Source organism: Bombyx mandarina, chromosome 22, assembly GCF_030267445.1.
Source record: "Bombyx mandarina strain Sakado chromosome 22, ASM3026744v2".
NCBI lineage: Eukaryota > Metazoa > Arthropoda > Insecta > Lepidoptera > Bombycidae > Bombyx > Bombyx mandarina.
In genome coordinates this window covers 14,729,211-14,750,371 of record NC_143228.1, presented here as the reverse complement: position 1 = coordinate 14,750,371, position 21,161 = coordinate 14,729,211, and the positions used below count along the sequence as shown (strand labels likewise).

Here is a 21,161-nt window from a genome sequence, read left to right as displayed (position 1 = left end):
TGACGGGCTCAACCTGAGAGAATTTTTGAATACCAAGCCCTAGCAAGAGCAGTGCTTGGCAAAATCTACCACCGGATCGGAATCGCGACCCACTGAGAAAATCAGTGGGCTGTGTTTATGGGTTCGTTCGCCTGTCGCACTCTTCGTCGTAATCGACGAATTCGACGAGGACCGTGACCAGTGCTTGAGAAGTCTAAAAGCACCAAGAATGGATCTGGGGGATGAACAAGACATGTTCGGGGGAATCCGGCTTTGCGTTGCCCTGTCGCCTGGCTATTGAATAATCCCATGGTTAGTCGTGCAAACATGTATTTGCATTCGTGATATTTCCATGAACACCTGTTTTATTTGCATTTGAAATATCCATGTGTGGATACCAAGGTAAGATACGTGAGTATACTTCGGAAAAACAACTTGTTATCCCGCTTTAAAATAGACCATTTAAAGATAATGAGACGGCACGTGAATGACAATTACGATTCTTTTGAATTGTTATTTCCTCGAGATAAATCTCCGTTGAACACATTACTCATAATGTATACGAATTTCAAATTCACATAATTTAGTTTGAAAACGAGACAATTGTTCTAATGCTTTGATAAAATTAGCATTTAAACTGCTCAAGATCGTCGACCGTAGCAAAATTAGTTATGGCTATCGCTTATTTACAGAAATGCCGAGGGGTTCCTAGTGACAGTAGATTGAGGGAAAATCGACTGGGTCTATGCAGAAGGTGCGGCGTCGCGTCGTGTTAGAAAGCGTGGGCGATCCGATCGACAATTAACGGCAATCGAAACCATTCGAGATCAGCTTCTTGCTTCTTCGCTATTGTTCTACAGAGCAAGTTTAATTACGAGCGAAAGTCGTGTGAAAGTCTCGGGGTCCCACGTGCCCATGTGAATACTACCGCCACAATCGTAGTTAGGATGTGCCGTAATTGTTTCTCGTTTGTCGGTGTGTTATTTTTCGAAATTATGCAATCCTGTTACGAAATCCCTAAGTGTTTCAGGTCACAATGAAAACTTTTGTTTGTTTAGATCGAGATGTTTGATAAAAAATTATTTAATTTCATTATACGAAAGTGGAACTCGAACTAGATTACGTGTTAGTTTTATTATTAAATCAACTTTATCATTCCTACGATATTATTCTAATAATTTAATAGATAGACTGCCGATAAGATATCCAATTAAAATTCAAATTGTAGTTATTTAAATTTATAAGGTGTGTGGCGCATTTACGTTGTAGATGTCTATGGGTTCCAGTAACCACTTAACAACAGGTGGGCTGTGAGCTCGTCCACATACCTAGGCAATAAATAAAAAAAAATGGTCTTTTTTTTCTTGCCTTTTGAGGCATCAGTGACAGCTACCCTCAAAATTGGAAAACATGACGGCTCCGCAGTAGAAATGTGCAGGATGTATGGAACTACACTTGCGGACTCCACAAGACGTCCAGCAAAACATTTTCATCCTTGTACAATAAAGAGAACGTACTATTGTTTACTGTTGTCTGTGGAAGAAAATCCGCATTGTACAAATCCGCATTTTATCTTTAGGGAGCGATGACAGTTACAAGGCTCGGTCGTTGTTTTCAACACGCTTATAGAATTGACGAAATCCAATAAATATTTATTGAAAGTAGCATCCAACGAAACCGCGACGCGGTTTACTGCTTCACTTTTCTTCCCCGCAAGGATTCCTTGCTCAACGAGCGATTTCTTACGAAAACACACGTTTTATCATCATCTTAGCCTGTCCACTGTCCACTGCTGAACATAGGCCTCTCCAAGTGACCTCCTTTCCATGGAGGTATTAAGCCTCCTGTACCACGCTGGCTAGACGGGTCGGTACAGAGTTCAATTTCGAGTTTTCCTTCTCTTGCACTGATGTCTTGTGCACATCCTCTTAGTCGGTTCTCACGACTCCATGGGGTAGTATAGGGGTGGTGACACATTGTATTCTTACTCCGTCACCACACGGATGACGTCACCACACGTTTGATTAAACGCAAACGATATAAGTGCTCACAACACGTCGTGTTTGCGCAAGAACTATTGAAATCTGATGCTATACATTCGAAAGTTGCAAGTACATTTGAGTTATCTGTTGATTGTTCTCGCTTACTATCACCACTCGATTCGACCTGCGACAGTTAATAATTAAAAATATCTTCACATTAATATAGTTGAAGAATGTTTTTTATATAAAATTCTTTTGCTCTGCTCGAAAAGTCAGGCAGTTTGAATGTTAGAAAATATTTTGCTACCTCTAGGCCTATGTTGAAGTATGTTGATGAGTAAATAGCGCATTCGTAACCCCAGTTGCTAGGCGACTCCCTAGTACTTTACGGGAACTCTTAATGTAGAATTCTTGGTGGGAAGTGTACGCTAAAGTCTTATCATGGTAGTCATTATGTGTAGTTTTTTTTTGTTGCATATACGGCTGGACGAGCTCACAGCCCACCTGGTGTTAAATAGTTACCGGAACCCATGGACATCTACAACGTAAATGGCGACACCCACCTTAAGATATGAGTTCTAAGGTCTCAATTTTAGTTACAACGGCTGCTCCGTCCTTCAAACCGAAACGCATTACTGCTTCACGGCAGTTTTATATGCATGAATATATCCGCTGACAACAACGAAAACAACATCTTACAATAAGTGTTTGAACAGCACAATCTTGCGTAATGCTTGTTTAGCCAACGGATCTAACAAGCGAATGTACTAGTAATTGACGAAATGATTGGCAGATACCGGTTCCTAACCGTAAGCCGTTATTAAATTAATGCAAGTCAGTTAAGGCGAAGATGAAAGCCACTACGGTAGATGACACGCACGGCTCAGTCAGTACAACTAACTAGTTCATTAATGCTTGATAGTTTGAAATCCAATTTAACGGTTGTTGTGAATTTCTTAAAGAACAATAGCTTTTTGTAATGGAGATTAGTTTTTATAAGCGAAAGGTATTAAAAGCCTTGACACACTCGTGTTGTGCATGCGATGTAAATATGCGATGTTGCTAATACAATTCTTCATTGGGAAAGTTGAAATATTAATTTGATGAACTGTTCAGATGTTACAATATTTTTTTACGTACGTACTTCGGGTTCGGAATTCAAGAACAAATATCACAACTATGAACATTTTACAGTTTTAAAATAAATGTATTTTTTTTTAAATAATCACAGACGAGTGTGCGCCTCATCTGATCAAGAATTTGGGGCATTGCGTGCGTCAAGGATAACCGGGTACAAGAGTCTGCAGTTTGTCAACATGCCTCGGAAAGTGGTGCCAACAATCCTACAAGATTTCACAAAATCCAAATACTCGCTAAAGAAAACAATTTAATTCCAAGCATCGTCCGCAAGGCTATAGAAAAAAAAATTACCCAACTTTAATAGAGACGATGATTGCGGTTATTTACGAGATCCTTTTATCCTGAAGATAAATTAGTTGGTTTCGAGTTAAATGAAACGTAAAATTCTAGAAGTAATGTTTATAGAAATAAAGACGGTAGTTCGCAAAATATTCGAATAAAACATTAGTTGGACTTTTTGGCGGAAACGCGTGGAGTGAAGTTGTGTGATTTGTTTTATTTTGTCTATTTAGTGTTTCTTCGGGTTTAAATGCGTAATAATGGTGGTTTATTAACCGTTTAATATCTGTGAAAGTGCACAAATGTGGGAAAATGAAACAAAGGCGCTGGACGTAACTTCTCGGGATCCTCCAAAAAGTCCACTGAAAAAATCTTAGTAAATGACCACCATTTTACTGAGATTAGATTTCATCTCATATCATCTCATTTAATTTCATCCCAGTTGATTAATGTCTCAAATTAATCATTTTCATTTCATTTCACTCCATAACATCATTTTTCATAAAATTACGAATATACATTAAAATAAGACATGACTTAAAGGTCTCAGTTACCAGGTCATAAAATCTCTTAAAAAAAAAAAAAAACATTGGTCGATCGTGAGCACGAAGACTATAAAGTATTCGAAATGACGGGAATAATATTATGCAAGATGCAACATTAAAATGCAACATTGCAAAGAAACATTAAAAAATGCAAGTTTAAACCGTAAAGTGTAATAGTTTTAATTATTATTTATTATTTATACACTTATTAACAATAAGCCGTCAGCCGTATTAGAATATATCTGGCTATCATAAAACAGCTTATTAATAAGTCAGTCTTAATACTAAACACACCATAACGGGTCAAATGACCCATTTTGAATTTTTCTTGCATTGAAAATGCACGTATCCTCTTATTGCTTTTGCACATTTGACTTCATGACTTTTTCTTACCAATTGATCTACAGTTATTATACTATTTTTGTTTTGTTTTGTTTATTTTGAGTAATACTTTTCGTATACCGTTATCTATCCGCAATGGTAGAAATAAGTACCAGTAAGTGTTGGTATGATTAGTGTTAATAAGACGTTAGAATATCTAATAGCTTATGTTTAATTTTCGCACGAAATCACCGTTTCATAACAAGAGCCGCAATTTTAATTGACAAAAATAAAGGAATAATTCAAAAGATGTCATTCACAATTGTAATTAGTTGGTTAATAATAGTGGTAACGAAGATTGCCATTGTTATTACGTTCTCACGGATAAACGTCGAGTCCGGTTCTTTTGGTCTCGTTCCGATGTAATGATACATAAAAAGGAGTTAATTTTATCTCAACAATTTCAGTTTAGTTGATGCATCAAATGTAATGATTTCCGCATTTTTGAAAATGGAATATTCATACAATACAACGATGAGATGGGCATAAATCTACACGGTTATATAAACGAGAGGTATTATAATTTGACGACACGATTTGAATACTAAACACCGTGAAAAAGAATTGTATGTAATGAAAATGAAATTATTTAAAAGAGCAAATGATATTTTGTGGCCGGTACTAAGGAAACAGAAATTTATTGTAATTGTTACTGTGGATTGAAAATATTTATTTGCGATAATAAAAAAAAAGGTTAAGATAATAAATAAGTTTTAAGATTAATATTTTAACCCTTAGGTAACGCTTTTGATTATTACAAAAAAGTCATATTACTGTTTCCTTGAATTTTTAAGGTAGTCGAAAAAAAAATGCATACCTACAGTTTTTTCTTCCATTATCGCGATTCGTAGATATAAATAAAACTAATTTTACTTAAAATCTCACGTTTTTTATTATCATTATATCATTTCAGACATTTCGATAACAGTTTTCGTGGTCACACGGACGATTAAGGTGCTATTTGTCTACATTTGATTATTCAGGTGACTACCGTCTATTTCTCTATAAAACTTCATTACACTTACCCCAGTGTTCGAACCGGGACACGATTCGAGTACATTAGGCTTCTTGATTGAATTAAACAAGCGAAGAGCCCCCTCGTTTCTGTCTGTTTGGCGGCCTCTATGTATGTGCAGCGAACACACATCAATTTAGTTAATTGAATGAACTCCGACTGCTGGGTGACTAAGATTTTGTTTATTCGTAGCTGCGACTTTGTGGAGAAACGATTTTCTTTTTTTTTTTATTGCTTATATGGGTGGACGAGCTTCAGCCCACCTGGTGTTAAGTGGTTACTGGATGCCATAGACATCTACAACGTAAATACGCCACCCACCTTGAGATATAAGTTCTAAGGTCACAAGTATAGTTACAACGGCTGCCCCACCCTTCAAACCGAAACGCATTACTGGTTCACGGCAGAAATGGGCAGGGTGGTGGTACCTACCCGTGCGGACTCGCAAGAGGTCCTACCACCAGTAAGTGTAGAAATAGTTATAGTTATATGATAGATCTAAACTGCGGCGTATAGAACTACAAAGTAAAGAAAATCCGTACGTTAAGAATACAAAGTATCGGCTTCAGCAAAGTTAAGTGACAAAAAGTTGAGCAACAAATTACACGATATCGAAACGACTCTAATCTATAACGTGCAAGTATCCCATATCATGGTACACATGGTACGAACTCTTAGGGGTAGGTAAACCTTAGTAAATTCCCAATAAGTCCACCACGCGTTTTGATATAACCAGTCAGTACCAAATGAAATGTCAACACACCTGCACCAAAATTACATTTAAAGCAATATCGCATAAGTGTTCTTAAAAGAAAAAAACACGGAACATCTGCAACGAAGACGTAACGAGTTGAATAATTCCACTTCACGTATTGAATACTAAAACAGAAAGATACAGATCATTCTCATACATTATACACAGAAGCGTAACGATCTTACGATCTAGGTAATACGGAAAACTTCGAACATTAAGATTGTTACTTTCACTTATTTTCATCACTACACTTTCCCAATACAAATGTGTTAAGGCACGGTGACTCTCTTTTTGTATATGCATTGAACGTCATGCAAAGTCATCGTCTTATCGGGAAAGCGTCGGTGCAACCACGCGAACTCGATCGTCGACTGATTTGTTTTTTACTCGATTATATTTGTCGAAACATTATTTGTTCCGCTTTTACTTTCGAAAATAATTTAATATGATGATTTGATGTTCGCCGTTTATGTTACAAGTAGTAGTTGCCGGAATAGGTTTTTTAATTAATTTGGGAAGTCTAAGCTGATTGAATGTTTCTCTTTTATTTTCTTGAGATCAACTGATAATACTGTCTTTTAAATAAAATATACTACGTCAATCAATAAATATAAGTTACCAGGCGAATAAAACAAATTGAGGAATTTAAAAGATAATTGTTTGTTATAGATAGGCCAATTGAAATGTTATGTAAATTATGGTAAGGAATACAGTCCTAAAGGATTGCGAGGTTCAAGTGGCAGTAGCCAGGGCGCATTGCTCCTAAATTAGATAACTGCTGGTGCCAAAAAGTATTCAAGTCACGACCGCGCACCGGAAGACGCAGCGTGGGTAGGCCTCCCACAAGGTGGACCGATCACTGTACTGGATGCAAGCATCACAGGACCGGTCATTGTGAGCCTTGAGGCCTATATCCAATAGTGGGTGTTCGTAGGCTGACGATAATGATGTAATGATAATCACTTCTACGTTTATTAACGACTATACCGTGAATACATTTACCATCAACTAATTCATAGTAATCGCATTAGTTATTAATGTGAGAAAGATCCAAAGGCAAAATCGAGTTTCATTAGTATGAAACTAAAGTTGTTTATTTGATTGTAAGATTAAAACAGCAGATGGGAAAATAAAGAGTGAAACTACGCAGTTAATACGTTGCTTCGAGATGGGTTGCTTAATTAATTACATGACACGTTTCGTTACGTCTGCAATAATAATTCTTGTAGGTACACTTTCAAGCTCATTACAAGGCATTATTTGGTTTCAAGGAAAAATAGATGAGATATGTAAAGTCAGACAAAACTCCTCTGCTTCTGACCCAGCGGGGTATCCGGGAATACCAGTGGTATCCCCGGGTAGGCCTGACGGGCTGCCGCGCCCTACCACGGTGACCGGGGCCGTTGGACGTCAACGATCACCTCGAAGACCTACCAGTCGGGCATCCTCGGGGTCTGATTGTAGAGTTGACTGCGGGAACACCCCTACTCTGCCAGGGCTTGGACCCAGAGAGTGTAAGAGGAGTCGTTTATTGTACGGTATTGCATATCTATCAACACATAAACTACATTAGAACATAACATTATGATGAAATGTTTTTAAGAAAAACTATTACATTATAATGTTGCAAAACGTTTATGTACATTTCAAGCTAAATATAAATTAGATAATATACAATTAATTTAAATTAGTTAAAACGACTGAACCACTTTCGAAAATTAACGAATAATAATTCAAATATCATAATGGAGTTAGCAAAACCGCGTGTGTAATAAAATGATTGGCCTGTAAAAAATAATTGGAAAACTGATTTCTGTACATGAAAAGGCAAGCAAACAAAGCCTTGCGAATGGAATGAATAAAATCGTATTTTTATAAACTTTCCAAAACCAAATTGTTAGTCAGAGAGAAGTACCTAATGACATAACTTGCCTACTCCAGAAGACATTCCGAAGTCTCTAAAACAAACACAAACAATTCCCAGTGCAATCGTTGCAGCCATTTAGGACTTCAGTAACACACGTACATAACAATTATAATTATAAAGATTACATTAGCGCTGGTAAAATAAGTGACAGAGCGTCTAGACTAGGATAATATCAAGGGTTATTCCTAGAATCAGAGATTAACAATTAAATACACAGTCTTAGTTGTAAATTAACTGGTTTAACATGTGCTTTAAGCACGTCGCTGGCATTTCAGGTTGAGGCATCGTAAGCTCAAGAGCTGTCTGGATTTATTACTTATATTCTGGAATATATTTAAGGCGTATTAAATAGCAGAGAAGTTTTCATAGAAGTTTTCGTCCTTATTATCACGTGCGATAGATACAAGATTTATTACGTTGCTTGCCACATTTCTAAATTGACAACGATTTTGTTAACAAAAAACCATTTCTCGTTTTTTCAGGCCAAAATCAATCACAAAGATATTTGGACACCTTTGTTTCGACACTCATTATTGTTTATGTTACGTGTAGTATACGGCTAGTAGTTATGAGGTATGACGTGTAGAGCTCACAGCTCCCCTGATGTTAAGCGGTTATCGGGACCCATGGACACCAGAAAGAAAATGCTGAACTATCAATTGTAATAGTACTTTTTTTTAATTGCTTAGGTGGGTGGACGAGCTCACAGCCACCTGGAGTTAAGTGGTTATTGGAGCCCATAGACAATCAAAACGCATTACTGCTTCACGGCAGAAATAGGCAGGGTAGTTGTACCTACCGGCGCGGACTCACAAGAGGTCCTACCAACAGTAGTACAACGGCCTAAGGTGCTTAACCTTTATTCCACTCAGCTGACGAGAAGCGGTTACGCCTAGTGTCAATTACATTACCTATGGATATTGGTAATACTGAAGTCCCAATCGTGATGTAGCCTCAACCTCGTTTAAATAAAGATAAGCACTTCACATATTTTCGTAGATCGAATTAAAACCAAAGGGGCACGCAAAATTATTGTTTGAATGTATGGATAATTTTTTTTATATTGCTTAGATGTGTGGACGAGCTCACAGCCCAACTGGTGTTAATTGGTTACGGGAGCCCATAGACATCTACAACGTAAACGCGCCACCCTCCTTGAGATATAAGTTGTACGGTCTCAGTATAGTTACAACGGCTGCCCAACCCCTCAAACCGAAACGCATTACTGCTTCACGGCAGAAATAGGCGGGGCGGTGGTACCTACCCGTGCGGACTCACAAGAGGTCCTACCACCAGTAATTACGCAAATTATAAATTTGCGGGTTTGATTTTTATTACACGATGTTATTCCTTCACCGTGGAAGTCAATCGTGAATATTTGTTAAGTACGTATTTCATTAGAAAAATTGGTACCCGCCTGCGGGATTCGAACACCGGTGCATCGGTAGATACGAATGCACCGGACTTATCCTTTAGGCCACGACGACTTAAATATTGGAAGCTGTGTGGAGGTCGACGACTTTATCATTTTAACACACATGTATTTATGTAGATTTAAAATGCATTCGTTATATTTACGAAAACAAAACGATAACAAAGCGACCTTGCCGTGAAGGTTGTCACTTAACGAAAAAATACATTAACCTAAAAATAATAAATACGAATCTTATGCATTAATGTTTAACGTGCAGTTTTGAAAATTTTGCTTGTATTTACATTGTATTGCGTAAAAACTGGGAATAAATTTTATTGTGACCCCGTACAGTTAAGTGCAAGCATCTTATCTATTTATGCCCCTAAGCAATCATATGTTCCAATAGACATGTTTTTTTTTTATTGCCCTTGTAGGCAGACGAGCACACGGCCCACCTGATGGTAAGTGGTTACCGTCGCCCATGGACTTCAGCAATGTCAGGAGCAGAGCCAAGCCGCTGCCTACCGTTACATGTTCTTGGATATGCCTCTGTCATTGTTAGTCCATGAGCTTTTTTCCCTAGCTATGCTGTTAGCCTTGAAAGGCTACATCAGCGTTACCCTAGCGTATGGGTGAGCTCTTGCGGCCCAAAATGGAGGTATTCCTAACACTAGCCATAACAAGAGCAGTGCTACGCAGAATCTACCACCGGTTCGGAAACGCGACCCACTGAAAATGAGCGACGTCGACCACTTGCCATCAGGTGTACCGTATGCAGGACATAAACAAGGTTTACAATAGTATAGCTGTCATACATAAGAAACATCGATCTCACTTATCAAATTCTCAAAACAAAAATCAGTGTCGTCAAATTTCAATTAACAAATGAAAATAGACTTAGAGATAGATAGATAGCTGGTGTGAGAACGCGTAGAAGTGTCCATAAACATTCTCGAGACATACGCACATACATTAAAACGTTAACTGTTGTTTCGCGTGTCCGCGCTAACTGACCGCTCAATGTACGTACCTACTTCCGCAAATTAGAATTGTTTTAATGTCCAAACATTAAACAGAATTGCGAGTGCGCGAATATTTTTAGTTTACTAAATAATTATATTAGGCTGCTGTATGAACGAATATTGAATTTAATTTTTTTGTTTTATTGCTTAGATGGGTGGACGAGATCACAGCCAACGTGGTGTTAATTGGTTACTGGAGCCCATAGACATCTACAACGTAAATGCGCCACCCTCCTTGAGATATAAGTTGTACGGTCTCAGTATAGTTACAACGGCTGCCCCACCCTTCAAACAGAAACGCATTACTGCTTCACGGCAGAAAATAGGTGATGGTACCTGCCCGTGCGGACTCAGAAGAGGTCCAGTAAAGTTACTTTTAATACGTCGATAAAATAGAATCCGTAGTTTCCACGCTACATCATAAAAACAATGAAATACTTACGTGAATTCTTTCCTAACCTATTCCTGTTACGTCGCATGTACGTAATATGTATGACCTGTGCTACTCTTGTAGACTGATAGTGAGACGAAACAGCACTTTTGCATCTACTCGAAGATTTATGGCAAGAAAAAAATGAAAACTTTTATGCGACAGGATAACTAGGAGTAGTACGCAATAATAAACGAATCTGAAAATTTAAAAGTATTATCTTATTCAATGAAAAAAATTTTTATTGTGTAGCGAAAATAATTCTTTTCAAGGTCTCGGGAATTTCGAATAATTTGTAACATCCAATACAGCTCACCTCACGTAATTTAGTAAGGGGCTAAAATACATTAGACTATGTATTTCAACTGTAACCACTAGCTTATTGGATGTGGGAGCGGCGTGGGGGTGGCGGAAAGCCTCGCCCTGTTCCACTACAGACGGCTTTTACCCTACGGCGAAAACAAAAAGCAGTCGAAAACCGTTGGAAAGTTAATTATTATGAAAGCATTCACCGATGAAAGTTTTATTATTTGCACAGATATAATTATACCGGTAGAGAATAATGTGCAATTGAAGTGTGATTTTCTTTTTGATTAATAATACCAATTAAGTAAGTAATTTGATTATAATCACTGATTATATTCTCATCATTTTGACTTCATATAACACGGGAGCTTTATTAATGCGTAATTTTTCAAAGGTTGAACTGATGTCAGATTCTGAAGTTATTTTCATTATCCTTTCCTTATTCGGTTTCCTTATAGTGTTCCGAATCTACGATCAGTTCACAAAGTCTAATCTAAGCCGAGAAATCGGCGTTCATATTATTTTTACGTGACAACTTGCGGCTTTCTTCATACTCTTTTATTAAAGAAAGATCTGCTAAAAAAAAACAATTTTTAAGCCATAGACCTCTCTTTCTCACAACGTAGTTGCTAAACTCGAGATACGAGTCGAAATTATTTAATTTAAAAAATAAAAATAAAAACAATCTAAACGAGCTTTTATTTGCATGGCTTTAGCACATCCTACAAGTAATTACTTCCAGCCACAAATTATCCTCAGGGACCTTCGCAACAGCTTATGACGTTAATCAAATTAGAAGCCATATTATTATGTAGGTTCACACTAGCCAACCGAACATAACCGTTCGTGCCGAGTAATAGAACGATTAAAAATCAGTAAGTGAGCCTTGTTAGCGAATGCGAAGGTTACATCCTGTATCAAGTGAATCACTTCCTCGATGCCAGGGAAATAGTAATAGTTTTATACGTACGTATAATTTTTTTTATTTACTATATTTATTACTTATTTTTTAACAATCACGCCACGTTAACTGGTCCCTTACTAAGTTCGTAAAGAACTTGAGCTACAGGTACCAGAGAACGGAAATAAATGTAAGGTTTTTATTATACACATACATATATTTAATATACATTCATAACCCTGGCAAAGACATTTTATATTTAAGTATCATACAAATATCTTTCCTTGGCGGGATTCGAACCCGCGACCCCCTTGTGTAGTGACCATGTCACCACTACACCAGAAGCCGTTTATATAGTTGTATTGTATGATTTAGCCTTAAGAAGAAATATTAACGGTAAGATAACATTATCAATTTAACATTTTGTATGTAGTTCTAGTAATAATCCTGTATTTATGTTGTTTTCGGTTTTTTTTTTTCGATTTACTTACTATATCGTTTGTGGCATCGAACCATGTTTCGTTATTTCACGATAACTGTAACTTTAGATAGGTCATCACGAATGACTTTCAAAAATAAGGAATAGCATAATAATGATTGTTTAAAAATAATTAGATTGGCAATAGTATATTTAAAGTAGATCGTTTTTTTCCACAATTTAAGTTAAATATCTTAGTTTTCGTGGTCATAGGTGATACATGCTCTGTACATACATTTTTGTTTACATTGAGCGCTATTTGGCGTAATTAGTTTTACTAGTGATATTTCATAACAGCAGTCGTCTACCTTGAGACACGAGAAACCAGAGTACTTGAAGAAGACAACTAAGTTGGGAAACCCGTTTGGTTATTCGCATTTTAAATAAACAATGTTATCAACCTTAGAGTTCAGTTTGAAATATACAAATTTTAAATGTCACTGAATGTCATTCATTCTGTTATCTGACCAACGGGTTTTTTTATGTAACGATAAAATATTATCGTGAGATTTGTCCATAATGAATGGACAAAATTGAGTGAAGCGCGGTTTGATGAAGAGTTGTTGCCGCTATCCATTAGTATCAGGAATACTAGATACTCTGCTCAAACCTCGTTTAAAGATACGTTTCATAGATCTCGGGGTATAACGAAAAGGGGACTTCCTTTCATAGTTTTATGGTTCGAGCAATGCACGGAAGGAATTGGTTAAAAGCAAAAAGCATCAACTTTCCTCCGGTGTCCGATGGAAGGGTGGTAGTTTTTTTTATATTGCTTAGATGAGTGGACGAGCTCACAGCTCACCTGGTGTTAAGTGGTTACTGGAGCCCATAGATATCTTTAACGTAAATGCGCCACAACCTTGAGATATAAGTTGTAAGGTCCCAGTATAGTTACAACGGCTGCCCCGCCCTTCAAACCGAAACGCATTACTGCTTCATGGCTGAAATAGGCAGGGTAGTGGTACCGACCCGCGCGGACTCACTAGAGGTCCTACCACCAGTAAATTCGAAGAACGTGACCCTTTTACTAGTGCGGTCGTGTAAAAATAACGATACCATTTAAATTACGTGGCTGTGTTTACAAACATTCATGAGTCAGACCGAGTCGAACGGTTCAGCTCTGAGCAAGTTAAGTATCGTAAGGAACCAACCCCATTTCCGTTTCTCGTCTATTCTAAACGCACACTTACCTACAGGAAATAAAAATATCCTGAATCACATATATATTTTTTTACGATAAACGACCTCATGTTTGTGTGTTTGGCGATAATGTTTCTTTCGTTAGATTAAAACGAGTGTTTGGGTCTTCGATATCTTTATCATTATTTCCGAGAAATATTATTTTGTAGAATTTGATGAATACGTACAAACAATGAGTGGCGTCAGCGTCATCGAGTTAGTAGGCGAGTTCACGGGGCTCAAACCTGACGATGTTGCTAACACGAACCCTAGCAAGAGCAGTGCTTCGCAGAATCTACCACCGGATCGGAAATGCGACCCACTGAGAAGATCCGACAAGAAACTCAGCGTGCTGTGTCTGTGGGTTAATTTACTCGCCGAGCCCTTCGTCGCAAGCGACGGGTTCGACGAGAACGATGACCGGTGCTTGGGGTACCTAAAAGCACCCTTAGTGGATTGGGAGGATTCGATATGACGTGTTTTGGGCGATGTCGACTGTTTATCATTTGGTCCGCAGGATCGGCTATGACGGTTTACATGATGTCTAACCTTTATTCATCAGTAGGTAAGTGTCCGCGATTATGTTTTTTATATTGTTACTATCGCGAGCTCCCCTCATTATTCCGGGTCGTAATACTTCCCCATCTACTTTTCTATCATAAGTAAGCATTGGCAAAAAAACATAAAATTCATAAGCTTCCTATATTAGTGTTAAAATCATTATTCAGAATTCAAAACTATTTATTAGATCGAAGTAAAATGTTCCGATGTCGAATCAATTGAATTAGTGAGTTAATTAGAAACATCGGACTTGCGTAGACACTAATTGGTTTAAATCCAGGGTCTAGACTTATACCAAATACCGAGTCGATACACGACTGTGTGAGTTACGCCTTTGAGGTTATCGTATCTTTAAACATTTTTACTGTTCTGTTTATTTAATAATTTATTGTTTTTATTATCATTCAGATTTAATAACATATTGGGTTATCAGAAAACGAAAGTATGGTATGTTTTGATAGGCTGAAATATGTATCCTATCTATATGATTACCGCTTCAGATCGGAAGAATGACAAAAAAAAACAAAGTGACTTCATTCAAAATTCTTGTTTTTTATTAAGCGCCAAAAATGTACCTAATCGAAGAATTGTAATTTTTGAGGTCCTTGATTTTAATACTTTAAGATATGACGCTTGATTATGAAAAGAGTACGTTTGTCCTTTCTAGACTAAAACATACTGTTTAATTTTATAAACTGATAGAATACATATTTATAAATCGTTCGAAATATAAAACTAATTTTCATAAAATAGTTTAGTAAGGCCACTTAAATACTAAATGTGCCATGTGTCAACAGATGCAACAACAAAAGACATAAACACATAAATTCCTCCATAAATATGAAAAATTAACGTAATGATGTCAGTTTAAAAAAATTTCATCGTATTCGAACGGCGCCATTTGTGCTAACAATGAATTACTTATTGCAATCGCCGTGTTGCGTACCGTATCGTTCAAAGACACACAAAGACATTGTTCCGTTTTACGTTAAAACAATTAATTTTGTATTAAAACAATAAATACGTGTCGGATGCCGTCATTTGTCTTGCAGTTGAGCTTCAGTCAGTTCAGTTAAGTGGTAACTCCACCCATAGACATTTACAACGTAAATGCGCCACCCACCTTGAGATATAAGTTCTAAGGTCTCAGTATAGTTAAAACAGCTGCCCCGCCCTTCAAACCGAAACGCATTACTGCTTCACGCCAGAAATAGGCAGGGCGGCGGTACCTACCCGTGCGGACTCACAAGAGGCCGAACCTACTTATACCTACCTACCTGTCCTACCACCAGCCGAAGCCGTTTTGTTCAGTCGATTTTAACATACGGGCCTAAAATTCACTTTGCTTCTATTATCGCTGGTGTACACGAGCGATAGTCACCTTTAACCAACTAGTACTGAACTTAAAACTGAAACAGAAGAGACTACGTTAGGAAAAAGGCATTAGAAAATTTCAATATTTTATCACAAACAAAATCGTTAACATTGTGAGCACAATCTTTTCCAATAAAGTGAGCACAAGTGAGTGAAGTCGTCATGGCCTAAGGGATAAGACATCCGGTGCATTCGTGTTGAGCGATGCACCGGTGTTAGAATCCCAGGCGGGTACCAATTTTTCTAATGAATTACGTACTCAACAAATATTCACGATTTATTTCCACGGTGAAGGAATGACATCGTGTAATAAAAATGAAACCCGCAAAATTATAATTTGCGTTAATTACTGGTGGTAGGACCTCTTGTGAGTCCGCGCGGGTAGGTACCACCGACCTGCCTATTTCTGCCGTGAAGCAGTAATGCGTTTCGGTTTGAAGGGTGGGGCAGCCGTTGTAACTATACTTGAGACCTTAGAACTTATATCTCAAGGTGGGTGGCGGCATTTACATTGTAGACGACTATGTGCTCCAGTAACCACTTAACACCAGGTGGGCTGTGAGCTCGTCCACCGATCTAAGCAATAAAAAAAAAAAACAAAAAAAACACGTGATCACACTTAAAGTTACGTTCATGACATTCCAAAGAAACAGGAAAGCATAAAATTTCGTGTACATTTTCTTGTTCCAGTCGTGCTACTAACATCAATATGTTAGATAATAAATTTTATTAAATTTGATAAGATAAGTATTGATTATCTGGAAATTCGAAGCCTAATCAAATTTTAAACACAAAACAATAATAATATAATAGCACACTTTAAATACGAGAATGATCTTATATTCTTCAATTATACATACATATATAAATAAGATAGGAAGGATAGCTGTGCAGTTTAACAACAATTACAGAGGCGATTTCGTCTATAATAGCAATAATTTAGTATTGTATTGAACGCGGCAAGTCACGGATGAGGAGACAGGCGCCTTATCAATGCGCTTAAGTAACAGAATGCCGAAGGATTTCGTAATACATTCAATCGTTATTGCGACACGTAATGTAGGCCTTTTAGTGTTTGCATAATACTTGAATTATCGTAAACAAGTACGACCTTTGTTCTTTTCGCTGGAAGGTTCTTGTAACAGATTAAATAATGAAAGTCTTTAACGATACAGGAATTTCGTTCGGAAAGACGGAGACGTATTGAGTCGACTATTATCAAAGGCGGCAATCTGACTTTTGGACAATGATTGGTAAATCAGAAAAACGAATTTTTGACTTTGTATTCCATCGGCAGTCACAAAACTCTTCGGAACGACATCTTAGATAAATAACAGGTTAACTATTAACCTTTATTTAATGCAGGTTTTGAACCGTATTCTTTGAAGGAGACGATTATATTCAAATAAATCTGTATTGACATATCAATAAAATTTTGTTGTCCAAATGCACAGATTGCCGCCTTTGATAATAGACGACTCTATTATAGTATATGTGAATATTGGTTAGTAGTGTCTAGACAGTCTAGAAATACCTTGACAAGACGCGTTAACTTTACCTTTCAAGCTCCATAATATAACGTAACATATGCAGCGGTAAATCGGACATTTTCAGAGACCCATACGAATCCGAATGATGCATTTATGAACTAAAATGTTCATAATGCTTTATCATCGAGGTATTTTCGAATCGCGTTGTAAAGTTTAAAATAGATATTTAAATGTCCACGATTGACTTCCACGGTGAAGGAATAACATCGTGTAATAAAGTTATAATTTGCGTAATCACTGGTGGTAGGGCCTCTTGGGAGTCCGCACGGGTAGGTACCACCACCCCGCCTATTTCCGCCGTGAAACAGTAATGCGTTTCGGTTTGAAGGGTGGGGCAACCGTTGTAACTATACTAAGACCTTAGAACTTATATTTCAAGGTGGGTGGCACATTTACGTTGTAGATGTCTATGGGCTCCAGTAACCACTTAACACCAGGTGGGCTGTGAGCTCGTCCATCAATCTAAGCAGTAAATAAAAAAAAGATACGAATTCCGCGTTTCCCCTCATTAGATATGCTTTATGTTCTTCGACGTTGAACACGCAGGGCATCCGACGTGATTGCACTGAAGCGAAGGTCACTGCCAAGGCCACGGGAAACCGAAGCGCTCATGCGACAAACAATCAATCGACTAGCGAAACCTTTGCGGTTTAATACTTTAATTTATTATTCCGTCAATGATTTATTCGTTGTGTTGCTGAATAATAATGACATTCCGTGTGTGTCGATCGTCATTGCGGAAAACGAAAGGAATTGTTTATTATTTTGTGATCGCCCTAGCGATCGACGAAGATGTATCATAAAAATCGATCGACTGGGACTAATGGTTCGTGAGCTCGACTAGTATTCCACAGTATTCCGAGTTTCTTAAGAGTACATTTAGGACAGATTCCTACATCTTTAGGCTTTGATTCAAAAACATCGCATGACGACAAACCATGGGAACGGTGTTCAACAAAAACGAAATATAACTATTTTTGGCGTAAGTCTTAATTATATTTAGGAAACAGCTACAAATCAGACGAATTAATTAAAACCTTTAAATATACAAACGCAGCAAAATAATTAAGTCATCAATATTGCGTTATTCTAGTTTTGTAATTTTAGCATATTATATTTTTTATTTTCAATTCACTGTTTTATGGATGATTGCCTAACTTTTTGTAATTTATGGAGGCAATAATCATAGCTCTTCCGACCAGAATGCATGACTGCTTCGCGATATACTATCAGCGAGGAGGCGCGAACTAGGTAGCAACCTTATGTGTAAATAGTGTGAATGGATGATATGGGTGTATATTAATATCTTGCGGGGAGCCTAAGTGGATTAAATTTAAAACGCAAAATTGCTGAACAAATCTGTCATTAGGTAAGAATCACTGACAATATTTGTATTAATATAATTAAGTAAATTTATATAGAAAGTGAGTCTGGATACTTTTGTGCTAAATTGCTAAATTCATAACAAGCAAAAAAATTTTTTTTTCATATTTTTAGATTAGAATTAGTCTAATAATTACATAAAGCTACAAATTAAGTAAGTACGATAGAGTGCACTCTATTGTTTGGAGTAAGTAATTTTATTTATTTACATCATACTACATGGGTGTATAACCCTTAAGAACTTTAAAAATATGTAGTTGAGAAGTGAATGTACATAATATTTTTATGCAATTCTAATATATTCGCATACATAATTGATTTATTAACAGAAAAGTACTTATAGTTATAGAATTTTATAATAATCTACAACTGTGGACAAAAATTTTTAACGAATAATAACAAAGGCAAATTTATTAGATAATCTTAGTTTTAAACTCATTATATGTTAAAAGTCTGTTTGTTAGCAATAAATTATGCAATTTTTAAATATTTATTTAATTTTTCATTATATTGAATGCAAAAAAAATTTTTTAATCAAAGCTTATATGAATACACCAAAAATCATTTTGAAATATTGTGAATCTTAGGATTAAAGACAAGTCTGTTTACAACTTTATTCTAAATGAAGATCATTTCCAGACTCTTTAGCATTTATACAAAGAATAGTTTCAACTGTGTTTCAATATTACTTGTGTTTTTAAAGATGTATTCAAATCATCATAATGTAGATTTGCTAAACAAATAACTCCATGTTACCACTATAGATAACATTCTTTCTAAATTCAAAATAACTACTAATACTATAAATGTATTTTTTTTAAATACTTTGTTTACATCAGAAAAACTTTAAAATACATTTATTACACAAAACGTTAAAACGTTATGGTAGCCAGTTCTTAGGATTATTTTTAATTCTTGTAAAATGACTGAATTTCTATTTGAACATAAACATTATCAACACATTTTTACTACATTACTCATAGTAATGAAAACAATTCTTGAATATTGTTTTTAGCAGACTTGTAATTTTTATTTATTTATAACTTGCAAGTGTGTGGTCTCAATAATAATTCAATGATGTGGTACTATCGAGCTGCTCTGATAATAGGAGTTTAGGAGTTAGATAATAGGATAATAGGAGAGGGGCGTGCCCTATAGAAACCCTTAAATAATACTAGTCAGTGCAATTTTTGTTCTATAATTTTTTCAGTCAGTATCATATCTGTTTATATACTACCATCTAAGAATTATTACAAGATGCTGACAAACTTTTGATAGTATAAATTGTGTTATGTGAAATATGAATTTGTCTTTACAACACACTATTTGTTAATTATACTTGTTGTCTGAGTGATTAATTTATTGTAACAAACTCTTTGTGCCTAGTTTATTAGTAAGAAATTAGGACTGTTCAATTTGAAATAAAATTTATAATTTAACAAATAAGCATATCAGATAACAAGATAAAGGAATATGATCTAATAGATTTGTTGAAAAGTGTTTTGATCTTAGAATAAAAATTGCCACAATTTTTATGATACATAGTTAGTACAAAGCGATACTCACTTTGAAAACTTCAGAGAAGAATCCAGTGCCGATTTTCTCCAGCACGAAGTCATCAAACGGGTACAGAGCTGCCACAGCCGTTCTCAGAGCTGTGCAAGAGGAGCCGGTCACTCTGCGGTCACCGAGTCTTTCACCATCTTCACTCACACCTGACTCCTTATCACATTCATCATCACAGCACACTACACCGCGTTTAGTCCTCTCCTGTCCGTCGCGATACCTACGCCCTATCTTCGAGTGCGGACCTCTTACAAATCGTCCAGCCTTCGCAGTCTCATCCAAGTTCGTGAAGCTTTCTGCTATCTTTAGCACTTTGGTCGGCTTCCGCCTCTCGAACTTACTCCTAAATCCTTCTGTACACTCGCGTTGCATTATCACTGATGCTACGTTCACCCCGCTTCAAACATCATATTAATCAGGTGTCTACCACGATACGCGAATAGTACTCTGCGTGCAGCATTTTTCAAGTCCACTACACTTACGAACGGACGGTACTTGTAAATATGCGAAATAACATTATATTCACACAAAAAAAAACGTTGACTGTCACTTTCACAATAGATTTAGGTTTATTGGCACGGTATGAGACTTAAGTTTATTGATAACGTAAAACCGGTTTTGTGGCTTTAATTTCTATCTTATGCGGTAAAATATTTTTTAGTTAAGTGGACCGAATGTCTATCGACGCGCGTTCAAGCAAAGTAAAGAAAGCGGAAAGCAAGCAAGCCAAGCAACATCAACACATGACATAGCATTTGGGAATGTTGGTAGCGCTGGCGCATTCACCGTTTCATAATGTTGACAGCTCTGAGTTTTGGACGCGTTCAGTTTACATCAATGAATAGAAAAAATATTTAGACAGCAGGGTTGTCGTTACTCGTTACCATATTGATTGGATACCTATTGTTGCATTATTAATAAATAATAATTAGATGCATTTTATATCGAACGACTTTTTTTAAATGTATTTAAAAATACTCGTACACTTTAAATTA

The 21,161-nt window shown here is 36.6% G+C and overlaps 1 protein-coding gene across 1 annotated transcript in view; it reads right to left on the bottom strand.

Annotated features, from left to right (window-relative positions):
• Nucleotides 1-20,920, bottom strand: part of cdi (serine/threonine kinase) — a 133,349-nt gene extending 112,429 nt beyond the window's left edge. Inside the window, exon 1 of the mRNA XM_028170537.2 lies at nucleotides 20,167-20,920. Within this exon, the coding sequence (XP_028026338.2) occupies nucleotides 20,167-20,538 (372 nt within the window). The 5' untranslated portion in view covers nucleotides 20,539-20,920. The remainder of the gene's footprint in view (nucleotides 1-20,166) is intronic.
• Between the last annotated feature and the right edge of the window lie 241 nt (nucleotides 20,921-21,161).